Source organism: Penaeus vannamei, chromosome 25, assembly GCF_042767895.1.
Source record: "Penaeus vannamei isolate JL-2024 chromosome 25, ASM4276789v1, whole genome shotgun sequence".
In the NCBI taxonomy this organism is placed as follows: Eukaryota; Metazoa; Arthropoda; class Malacostraca; order Decapoda; family Penaeidae; genus Penaeus; species Penaeus vannamei.
The window spans coordinates 30924667-30937166 of record NC_091573.1 but is presented as its reverse complement, the minus strand read 5'-3'; the positions used below and the strand labels follow the sequence as shown (position 1 = coordinate 30937166).

The 12500-nt window shown below is 36.7% G+C and overlaps 1 protein-coding gene across 1 annotated transcript in view; it reads left to right on the top strand.

The window, feature by feature from the left end:
* The window catches only part of LOC113821734 (alpha-(1,3)-fucosyltransferase C), a 13842-nt gene extending 5078 nt beyond the window's left edge, over window positions 1-8764 (top strand). The window contains exons 2-9 of the mRNA XM_070139425.1: window positions 1-59; window positions 1048-1138; window positions 1834-1994; window positions 3651-3797; window positions 6360-6482; window positions 6979-7161; window positions 7915-8073; window positions 8349-8764. The exon at window positions 1-59 is cut by the window's left edge and continues 42 nt beyond it. Of these exons, the coding sequence (XP_069995526.1) occupies window positions 1-59; window positions 1048-1138; window positions 1834-1994; window positions 3651-3797; window positions 6360-6482; window positions 6979-7161; window positions 7915-8073; window positions 8349-8547 (1122 nt within the window). The 3' untranslated portion in view covers window positions 8548-8764. The remainder of the gene's footprint in view (window positions 60-1047; window positions 1139-1833; window positions 1995-3650; window positions 3798-6359; window positions 6483-6978; window positions 7162-7914; window positions 8074-8348) is intronic.
* Window positions 8765-12500: the final 3736 nt, after the last annotated feature.

Sequence of the window (12500 nt, the reverse complement as noted above, 5' to 3'; positions counted from 1 at the left end):
CTTCACTCCTGCAAAAGCGCCATCAGAAGATCCCTCTCCCCGTCGAAACCGCGAGAATGGTGAGTATCCTTCAGCCACACATTGTTCAGAAATCAGTGTCCGATATTACAAGTCCTGAACATGATTACTTTAAGCATTATGGAAGCCAAAATGCGTATGGCAACAAGATTATTTGTTGTTGTTTTGTATGCGAATGGTATTCCTCTTGACTTTATGGAAGCTAAAATGCGTATGGCAACACGATCATCTCTTATGTGTGCTACCCCTTTCGACTTTAGGGAAACCAAAATGCGTATGGCAACAAGATTATTTGTTGTTGTTTTTTATGCTAATGGATCCCTCTTGACTTCATGGAAGCCAAAATGCGTATGGCAACAGGATCATTTCTTACGTGTGTGCTACCCCTTTCGACTTTAGGGAAACCAAAATGCGTATGGCAACAAGATTATTTGTTGTTGTTCTTTTATGCTAATGGTATCCCTCTTGACTTTATAGAAGCTAAAATGCGTATGGCAACAGGATCTTTTTTATTCGTGTGCTACCCTTTCGACTTTAGGGAAACCAAAATGCGTATGGCAACAAGATTATTTGTTGTTGTTTTTTATGCTAATGGTTTCCCTCTTGACTTTGTGGAAGCTAAAATGCGTATGGCAACAGGATCTTTTTTTATTCGTGTGCTACCCCTTCGACTTTAGGGAAACCAAAATGCGTATGGCAACAAGATTATTTGTTGTTGTTCTTTTATGCTAATGGTATCCCTCTTGACTTTATGGAAGCTAAAATGCGTATGGCAACAGGATCTTTTTTATTCGTGTGCTACCCTTTCGACTTTAGGGAAACCAAAATGCGTACGGCAACAAGATTATTTGTTGTTGTTTTTTATGCTAATGGTTTCCCTCTTGACTTTGTGGAAGCTAAAATGAGTATGGCAGCAGGATCTTTTTATGCTAATGGTACTGCTCTCTACTTCATGGAAGCCACAATGTGTATGGCAACATGATTATTTGTCGTTGTTTTTATGCTAATGGCAACCCTCATGACTTCAAGGGCTCCAGACACTTACAAAAGGATCCAAGCGGAGGAGGTCCTTGACCCCGAGCAGGAGGCGTCCATGAAGAAAATCCTTCAGTGGAACTACGTGAGTTAAATATCTAACAGATTTTCGGGTTTCCCTTTTACACACACATGATATAGTGGGCTGCGCGAAATTGTGAAACGCGCGAAACTCGGGCCAGTTTTCATGCTAAGGAAAAAGTGTTTTCTTGCAATCAAATCCAATGAGAAAATTCATATGTTAATGCATGGTATGTAATATTGTCTGTACAAAATAGGCCAATATACAATGATACACAACTTGACTTGTGCTTCTCATTGAATTTGCATGCCGTCACAGTCTGCCCTCGTCAGTCTCCAGCTTTTACAATGCGACTTATGCCCTAGTCAAATGCCCATCCATTCTACAAGTGATATCTGCCATTAGGTTTAAGGATTCATATTCGTGGTTGTGCAGTGGAGCAAAGCCTTACTCGACACACGTCTTGCACAGATTTCTAATTTGTCTAAGCTTCGTCACAGGGAATGTGATAATACAGTGATACAAATGATACAAACTTTGTTGACCAGGACAAAATGCACAAAAATAATACAATGCATTTCAAGTTTAGCCCATTAAACAAAGCTCTTTTAAGGGACCTAATGTAACTTATAAAATCAACGTCAGTTTGAAGCATCTGATACACATTCCAGCAGAAGCTTCTAAGACACACTACAAACGTCAAACCAATCATCCTAATAATAACTTGAAGGTTGAAGTCCCCCCCCCTCCCCCCGCAGTACAACTTCAAGCTGGAGGAGGGCCACGAGCCGTTCGTGAAGCAGGGCTGCCGCTACACCAACTGCGTGTTCACGAAGGACCGCAACCGCTACCCGCTGTCGCAGCTGGACGCCGTCCTGTGGCACGCCAACGCGGCCGACAGCAGCTTCCCGGATCAGAGGTCAGTGCCGGGGTAGAGAGCGGGGGAGAGGGGGAAGGAGAAAGAAGTGGAGGTCTTTCCAGTGAGGCAGTTTTCTCTGGGCGAGGCCAAGGGGGAGGTTTTCTTTAAATTCACTGTCTATTATTTCGGGAAGGAGTTTACTCGTGCAGAGAACAAAAAGAAAAACAAACAGAAATATATTTCAAATGTATGCATATAGTTTTACATAAATACATCCACATACACACATATCTACATGTACATACATATACATAGACAGAGAGAGCGTGAGAGGTGATGAACCTCCTCGTTGATACTGGTTGGCAGAAGTGATACTAGTTAAATAGCTGACTCTTTACTAATAATAGTTAACACACGAGGTAAACACGATACGAAACTGGTCAGTGCTATGGGTGGATCCGCGACAGCCCCCCTGGCATGGCGGGGGCACGGGGGCAGAGAAGCAGGATCGCTCTCGTAGAGTGGGTGTCTTTGTCTGAGTGAGTGAGACTGGGTCAACCTGCATTGACTTCTCATAGGCCTTGGTCGCTCCACGAGGGAGCAGCATGGCGAACACGTGCTATCAATACAGCATACTGCATAACATTATGTATCGTGCAAGCTCACAGACTATGCAGGTTTGCAGGGGTTTGCCATGCTGCTCCCTCATGGGGCAATTCTAAATATATGCTCCATGTACACTACCCAAGCCAGCCTGGATCATGACCTAGGTCTATAAGAAGTCAGTGCAAGTTGACATACTTTCACTCACTTGCTCAGACATAGACTCACCCACTAAGAAAGCAATCCGGCCTCTCTGCTGACCGTGCCACTGCCTCGCCAAGGGGGGGGGGCTGCCACAGATCCACTCTTAGCGCTGACCAGTTTCGCATTGTGTTCTGTTCAACTTATGTGTTAACATTCATAGTCAGCCGTTTAACTAGTATCACTTCTGCCAACCAGTATCAATGAGGAGGTTCATCACCTCTTGCAGCTGGTGGCAGCGGTGGGATTCGAACCCACGCCTCTGAAGAGACTGGTCGGGCAGAGTAATATACGGGAAATGGCTGACTATTTATTAATAACGGTTGACACACGAGTTGACTCAGGTGGATCCGCGGCCAGCCCACCCTGGTGAGGCGGGGACACGGCCAGCAAAGAGGCAGGTAGCTCTCGTAGAGTGGGTGAGTCTGTGTCTAAGCGAGTGAGACTGGGTCAACCTGCGCTGACCTCTCATTGGCCTGTGTCACATCCCAGGCTGTCTTGGGTGGCACACACGAGGGGGCGTATATTCAGAATCCCCCACAAGTCAGCAACATGCCGAATACGTGCAAACCCAAATGGTCTGTAAACTAGCATGATACATTATGTTATGCAGTATGCTAGAGAGAGTGAGAGAGAGTCTGTGTGTGTGTGTGTGTGTGTGTGCATATATAATATGTGTGTGTATATATATATAATATATATAAGTATATATGTATGTATATAACACGAATCACAAATGTTATTAGAGGACACGCTACTAATAAATTAAACAATCAATAAATATCATACCCAAACAACTAAACTCCTCACCAGATATAAACCTACAGAAACCTTAAATACTCCCCTTGATAATTATAATCCACAAAAAAAAACAATGTTCCTCATACCCCCATGCCCCCCCCCCCCCAACAGCAACAGGTCCCCCCATACCCGCTACGTCATCGTCACCCACGAAGCCTCCTACCACATCCGGGGCATCAAGTCGGGGGGCCTCTCCAGCTACAACGGCGTCTTCAATTGGACTTTACACTACCGCAACGACGCCGATATCTACGCGCCGTGAGTGAGAAAAACGTCTTGTTTCATTCATCTAAAAAAAAGGAAAAGCGCCTTGGGTCGTTCATTAAGGGAGAATATAGCGTCTTGATTCATTCATTAAAAGAGAGGAAAGAGTATTTATTAATTCATTAAAGGAGATTAGAGCGTCTTGATTCATTCATTGACAGTGAGGAAAGAGTAATTATTCATTCATTAAAGGAGAGTAGAGCATCTTGATTCATTCATTGAAAGAGAGGAAAGAGTATTTATTCATTCATTAAAGGAGAGTAGAGCGCCTTGATTCATTCATGAAAAGAGAGGAAAACCGCTTTCGTAAATTCAAGGGAAAGTCCAGGTTATAAAGAGTCTTCATTCATTCATTAAAAGGGGGATCTTATTAAACCTGAATGAGAAAAGAAAGGATTGCTGAGAGATTAGAAAAAGAGAAGAAGGAAAGGTGAAGATGGATGGGGGTTTGAGAGACACAGGAGAGGAGCGGGAATAGGATCGGAAAGGCAAGGAAGGGGATCTAATCTGTCACAGGGAATCTAAACATGTTGAATTAATTTTTTTTCCTCTATTTCAGTGTTTATTTTGATGAATTCTTGTCTGTCTATTAGTTATGATTTACACATTCAATGTCTTATTTTGAAAGATGTTCCTTGGCATATAAATATATGAATATATTCAAGTATTCCCTATGATTTCAATTGAGACACAACTGCCTATATCATAGTATTTCTTGATTTTTGAAAAATTAAGTACATATAACTTTAAATCGTCAAACATCACAAAAAAATAGAAAGAACGTGACATACCGATAATAAGACGAAGTTTCTCTAAGAAAAGAAAGACATTGTATTCCAGGGACTATCTAAGAGACGGGTAATTAACTTCAACAAATCAAAATCAATACTACCTTCAAAAAATAGATACTCCAAAATAGACAAACTGATTATACGGCTCTAGAAAATACAGTCATACAAGAGCATGATCGAAAAAAGACAGTTATACAAACGACACACAAAAAAAAGAAAAAAAAGGACATAAACAAAAGATAAATTCTCGTAGGAGACGGACACAAAAAAAACAGACAAACAAATTTTCAGATGACAGTGAAAAAAAAATGCAAAGGACAGATTAATGCAATGTCATCAGGGGAAAAATCCCGTCATATTCAAGGGACTGATTTATAAAAAGTAAAAGAAAAGAGAATCAGACAGACAAACAAACAGAGACAAATACAAGAAAAAAAAACAGACCGACATAAAAACCCGAGGAACTAAAAGCAAACCCATGCAAAAGTGTAACTTTCTATACGGCATGCGCGAATAATAATAATAAATAATAATAATAATAGCTACAGCATGCACGCATAATGATAATAGTAAATAAATGATAATCGCTACAGCATGCACGAACTATAATAATAATAATAATAAATGATAATAGCTACAGCATGCACAAGTAATAATAATAATGATAAATAATAATGATAGCTACGGCATGCACGAATAATAATAATAATGAATACTAATAACTGCAGCATGCACGAATAATAATAATAATAAATAATAGATACAGCATGCACATATAATAATAATAATAGATAAATAAATCATAGCTACAGCATACACAAATAATGATAATGATTAATAAATCATAATAGCTACAGCATGCATGAATACTAATAATGATAATGGATAATAATAATAGCTACAGTATGCACGGATAATAATGATAAATAAATAACAATAGCTACAGCATGGGCGAATAATAATGATAATAAATACTAATAATAGCTACAGCATGCACGAACAATAATAATAATAATAAATAATAGCTACAGCATGCACGAACAATAATAATAATAATAAATAATAGCTACAGCATGCACGAACAATAATAATAATAATAAATAATAGCTACAGCATGCACGAACAATAATAATAATAATAAATAATAGCTACAGCATGCACGACTAATAATAATAAATAAATAAATAATAGCTACAGCATGCACGACTAATAATAATAATAAATAAAAACAATAGCTACAGCATGCACGAACAATAATAATAATAAATAAATAACAATAGCTACAGCATGCACGAACAATAATAATAATAATAATAATAAATAATAAATAATAGCTACAGCATGCACGAACAATAATAATAATAATAATAAATAATAAATGATAGCTACAACATACACGAATAATAATAATGATAATAGATAAATAATAATAGCTACAGCATGCGCGAATAATAATAATAATAAGTAAATAAATAATAGCTACAGCATGCACGAACAATGATAATAATAATAATAATAAATAATGAATAATAGCTACAACATGCACGAATAATAATAATGATAATAGATAATAATAATAGCTACAGCATGCACGAATAATAATAATAATAAATAAATAAATAATAGCTACAGCATGCACGAACAATGATAATAATAATAATAATAAATAATAAATAATAGCTACAGCATGCACAAATAATAATAATAAATAAATAGATAATAGCTACAGCATGCACGAATAATAATGATTAATAAATCATAATAGCTACGGCATGTACGAGAGCCTCGGCGAGAGGAAGATCGGGAGGCCGACCGCCGTCATGAGGAACAAGACGAGACTCATCGCTTGGTTCGTCTCCGATTGCAACTCCATGAGCGGCAGGGAGGAGTAAGCGCTGAGATTTTCCTTTTTTTTCTCTCTCTCTCTATCTATCTATCTGTCTATCTGTCTATCTCTTCTCTTCTCTTTCTTTCTTTCTCTCTCTCTTCCACTCCTCATCCCACCCCTCCCTTCTCTCTCTCTTTCTATCTTTCTATCTCTCTCTCTCTCTCTCTCTCTCTCTCTCTCTCTCTCTCTCTCTCACTCTCTCTCTCTCTCTCTCTCTCTCTCTTCTCTTTTCATGATCATAATATATCCACTCCCTTTTGCGTATTGCTCCGCCCATATGTTTCCCTTGTCGCTTGTTTTTTTCTTTACAGTTCTACGATTCACGACACTAAGTTTCTCCTCCATTTTTCAGCAAACTCGCCTACTAATCCTCAACCATCTCCAAATCCACAAATCAGTCACATCTATTTGCTTAAACCACCGACCATTAACGACCACCAAGACCCCATCCTTCTCTCTCCAATCCTTCAGTCTAACCCTCCGATTTCGGGGACAGACTGGTGAAGCAACTGCAGAAGCACGTTACAGTGGACATTTACGGGGCGTGTGGGACTCTCACGTGCATCCGGGGCCAGTCTGACTGCGAGGGCATGTTGGAGAAGAAGTACTACTTCTACCTCGCCCTCGAGAACTCCCTTTGCGAGGACTACATCACCGAGAAGCTTTACTATACCTTGAGGTTTGTCCTTGAGTGTGCCGTGTCAGGAAGGGTTAATATACACTGTAAAAAAAAGTTTATAAAAGAGGAAATGATTTTTATCATTATCAATATTATCATTTTTTTAGCATTATCATTATTATCATTTTTTTAGCATTATCATTATTATCATTTTTATTATCACTATCATTACTATTATCATTATTATTATGATAATTACTGTAGCTATTATTTATTATTATCATTATTTTATTATTATTATTAATGTTATTATTATTATTAATGTCATTATTATTATTATTATTATTATCATTATTATTATTATTATCATTATTATTATCATTATAATCATTATTATCATTATTACTGTCATCATTACCATTATCGCATTCTTTTATTCCTTTTTTGCTATAAGTTTACCCACAACTTAAAGCATAAGAATGCCATGCGAAAGTTGCTCACATCATGAAAATAATAACATTATGAAAATTATAGTAAAATAAAGTTAATTAACATATCAATCGCATGATAATAATGAATAAGATAATAGATAATAATAACATGACTATAAGAGATAACAATAAATAGCAATTAGAATAGATAAGAATAAACAAATAATAACATAATGACAATAAACAAGAATAAAGATAAAATAGATGAAACAACAAGAAAATAATAAAAACAATAATAAGATATAAGATAATAAAAAAACAATTACAAACAACAATAAAACTAAAGAAGCATTGTGATTCACCAACGACGCGATCTCTGCAGGAACTACGTGGTGCCCGTGGTGTGGGGTTTGGGCAACTACGTCAAGAACGCCCCCCCGCATTCAGTCATCAACGCCTTGGCCTTCCCCAACGTGACGGCTCTTGCCAACTACCTCATCTACTTGAAGAATAACCACACGGCTTATTACGAATATTTCTTGTGAGTAATATCTAGGTTGATGAACACGAGTAGAATATAATGTCGTATCTATAATGGTACGGACAGCATTCTAAACGCTATACGATGAACAATAGCGTGTCATCAGTAAAGTGCTGTAAATATATCCTTAAACGCGTTTACCATGAAATTTCAGGACTTTTTGGCTTCGTATGTATAATAAGGTAATCCAATTGCAATAAAATTAATGCGAATATCGCCGTGATCGCGCGCTTTAACCCAAGGTCTATAAGTACTTGCTCTAATTCGTATTGCAGATGGAAGCGAAAATACAAGCCGGTCATTCGCGGAGACATCCTGAGGAACGCCATGTGTGACATCTGCGAACGCCTCCACACTGACAACACCACGAAGGTCTACAAGGACATCCACTGGTGGTTCTCCCCCGAGAGACAGTGCCTGACCATCGAAAACCCTAAAATTGCGGCGTTTTTAGGCCGGCAAAACGCTGCTTGACTTCATCTTTTTCGGTCATTTCTAACCCCGCGGTCGCCTGGCTTTTTTTCCTTGGTGTTGGAGATTCTTCTCCGGTTTTGCCAAGCTTCTTTCTGGGGTTGGCAAGCCTTTTCTTTCTAGGGCTGGCAAGCCAAGCCTGTGCCTTGGATTAGGGTATCATTTTAGGATCTTTCATGTGTACAGTTTTGGTCTTGATTAGTAAAACTATTATAAATAATGTTTTTTTCACCACTTTTGAGAATCCCACAAAACCATGCGAAGCGAAACAAGAAGAAAGAAGAGAATCAGATTCTCGAAAGAGGAAGAGGAGAAAGAAGATATAAGATGGTAGCTAGCTACCTATAATAAAGAAAAATTAAAGAGATTAAAAAAAACAACATTATTGAACAATGTTTTACTTGTACTTAAACTACTGCGGTCTTCATCCATTACTATTCATGAAACCAATGGGACTACAGGGGAAAAGGTAAAAAAACCGCTGCTCTTTTTCCAAGTGTAGTTTTATATACACTAGTTTTTTTCAGATGTAGATGTAGGCTCCTGGTATCATTTTTCAGTGTCAAGGACATAACTGTCTTTATCATCATTAGCATTGTTGTCGTTGTCAAAAGTATCATTATCGTTATTGTTATCATTATCATTTATTGTTTTTGTTTTTGATTATTATTTTTTTGTATCTTTTTATCATTTTCATTATTTTCGATACTATTCTCTTATCATCACTATTATCATTAGCATTATTGCTATTGTCATTATTATTGGTATCATTCTTATTTTTACTCATCATAATTATCATAATTACTATCATTATCATACTCATTATGACAATGTTCATTATGACGGTGGCGATGAAGGTGATGATGATAATAACAATTATAATGACAATGGCAATAATGACAATGGTAATGATGATAACAATACTAAAAAAAATATTTATGATAATATTAGTAATAACAATGATAATAATGATAACAGTAATAATGATAATGATGGAATATCTGTAATGATATTAATGATAACAATAATGATAATGACAACGTTAATGATAATTATTTTCATTGTTATTATAGCTGCTATTATTATGATTATTATTATGATTATTATAGTTATTATTACCATCATCAATAGTATTCTTATGATCATTATTGTTATCATTATAATTTTCATTATCATATTCATTATCATTATTTTTTTATCATCATTATAATCATCACCATTGTTATTATCATTATTACTTATATAATAATTATTATTATAATTATTTTTATCACCATCATCATTGTTATTGATATTGTATATCATTACTACAATTATCATTATCATTATTACTAACATTATCATTATGATATTATTATCATAATCATTAATACTATTGCTACTACGAATTATATCATTATTATTATCATGGTCATCAATATGACTGTTATTATCCTCATCACCATCACCATCATCGCCACCGTCATCATCAATATAATGATTATGATAATAAAAATAATGATAATAAATATGAGAATGAGAATGACAAGTAACAATGGCAATAGCAGTAACGATAGTAATGATAATATTAACAATAATTGATATATTACGAATGAAAATATTCATAGTTATAATAACAATGATATTCAATAATATTAATGACCATTATGATAATGATAATAGTAATAATGATGATAATGATAACGAAGTATATATATAACAATAATTGATATATTACGAATGAAAATATTCATAGTTATAATAACAATGATGTTCAATAATATTAATGATCATTATGATAATGATAATAGTAATAATGATGATAATGATTACGAAGTATATATATAAAGCCGTGAACCTACTATGTTCGAGAAACACTTATTTTGCGCGCATTGATTGGCTGGTGAGTCTGAGCATGCGCAACATCAGGCTCTCTGTGATTGGTTGTAAGACGGAAGCAGGAGCATCCGGATCAGTTCGAATCCTGGAATCCTGGAGAAAGCAGTGTTACTGAAATTGGCGATGATTTTTTGGACGTTTGGAGTCGGGGCACATCATTTTTGTTAAGGTTAGGTTAGGTTTGTTTTGGTTAGATTAGGTTAGGATTGGTAAGGTTACGTTTGTTTTGTTTGGTTAGGTTAGGATTGTTAAAGTTAGATTAGATTTGTGTTGGTTAGGTTAGGTTGGGTTTGTTTAACCTTAACAGTTTAGTTTAGGTTAGGTTAGGTTTGTTTTGGTTGGTTGGGTTAGGTTTGCTTTGGGTAAGTTAGGTTAGATTTGATATGGTTAGGTTAGGATTGTTTTGGTTAGATTAGGTTAGGTTAAGTTTGTTTTGGTTAGGTTAGGTTAGGTTTTCGTTTTGGTTAGGTTAGGTTTGGTTTGGTTAACCTAACCTGGCCGAAAAAAATCAAACTTACCCTAATCAAATCAAAACAAAACAAACCTACCCTACCCTAAATAAACCTAATCTATGATAACCCAAAAAAACTAACCTACTCTACATAGACCTAATAACTGAAAGATATTTTTATATACGCCGTGGATATTGTTCCGGCACCGGATTTTATAACATTTTGGCTATTCGTCTGGCATACACTCGCGCTTGCGCACTGTCATTAATTCTGTCTTTGTCATTTCATGCAATATTCATAGTCGGATCCAGACTCTGCCGGGATATTTTTTCCGGCGTTTTTTTGTCGGAAACCTGCTCTGAAGAGCTACTACTCTTGTAGGGGCGCACATCAAAAATTTTAATAATTCTTAAGACCGAATGGACATACATGCTAAGTTTGCTACAGTTTGACATTTCTGTGATTTTCACTCATATTCTGTGATTTTATTGTGCCTCTAAACGATAGGACCGCCAACAATGTTGGGGGAGGGGGTGATTTCGTTTATACCATGCATTTTAAAAAGCAAAAGAATGTGGGAATTTGAAAATCCAAGCCAAGGATAGCATTTCAGATGATAAAGAAAGTAGGAACCCGAGAGAAGTTTCGGCTACGGATGATTCGACACGGTGTTGCGCGAACAAAAGGGCGAGTGAACCGCATCTTAAACGCACGCACTACCAGTAGGATCGTCGTATGAACCAAAAATCCCTCCTAACCCGGGGGCTATGCCCCCCGAACCCCCTCCCAATTGCCGTATTTCCGGATGCAGGCAAACACTTAGTTGGAGCACTTCAACTCTGGCTTTACTTTCTTAAACTGTGCGAAAGTGCTCTCCTGAAATTTGGTCAAGCTGTCCACAACAGCAAAACTGGCAAATTCGGTTCCAACTTAGAAGGAAACATAATCGATGATCGACCCTTGGCCATGAACAATGAACAACGCAAAAACAGCGCCAAAGTTTGTATGCAAGGCTGATGCGCGAGTGTGTGTTTGCGCGCAAGGAGTTAGTGCCTATGTATGCCGGACGAATAGCCAAACTTTTATAAAATCCGGTGCCGGAACAATATCCACGGCTTTTTATACACACACACACACACACACACACACACACACACACACATATATATATATATATATATATATATATATATATATATATATATATATATATATATAGTATGGGCTATGCCTCTGGTACAGTCCCATCCTTCTTGATATATCACAGAAAGATTAATACCACAAGCTCATTCTGTGAAGAAAATCATATAAACTTCCTCCCTGAAGATATTCTATTACTAGAAGGATAGTAATCTTTTACATATCTATTGTAAGACTTTCAGTGAACAAATAAACTCTAATGTCTAGGAAGCTTTATTTTGGGTTAACTTCGGTTAGCTTTCAACATTTCCCTAGGATTCGGACGAAAAAAGGTACTGATCCCAAAGGCAAGCATTGCACACCTGTAAACCATTATGAACACACTTGGAAGGGAATCACGACACCTGTGCACAGGTTGTCTTCTGCTGTATACTGAGGTGTGTGAGTGGGCTTATCAATATGATACACACACACACACACACACAC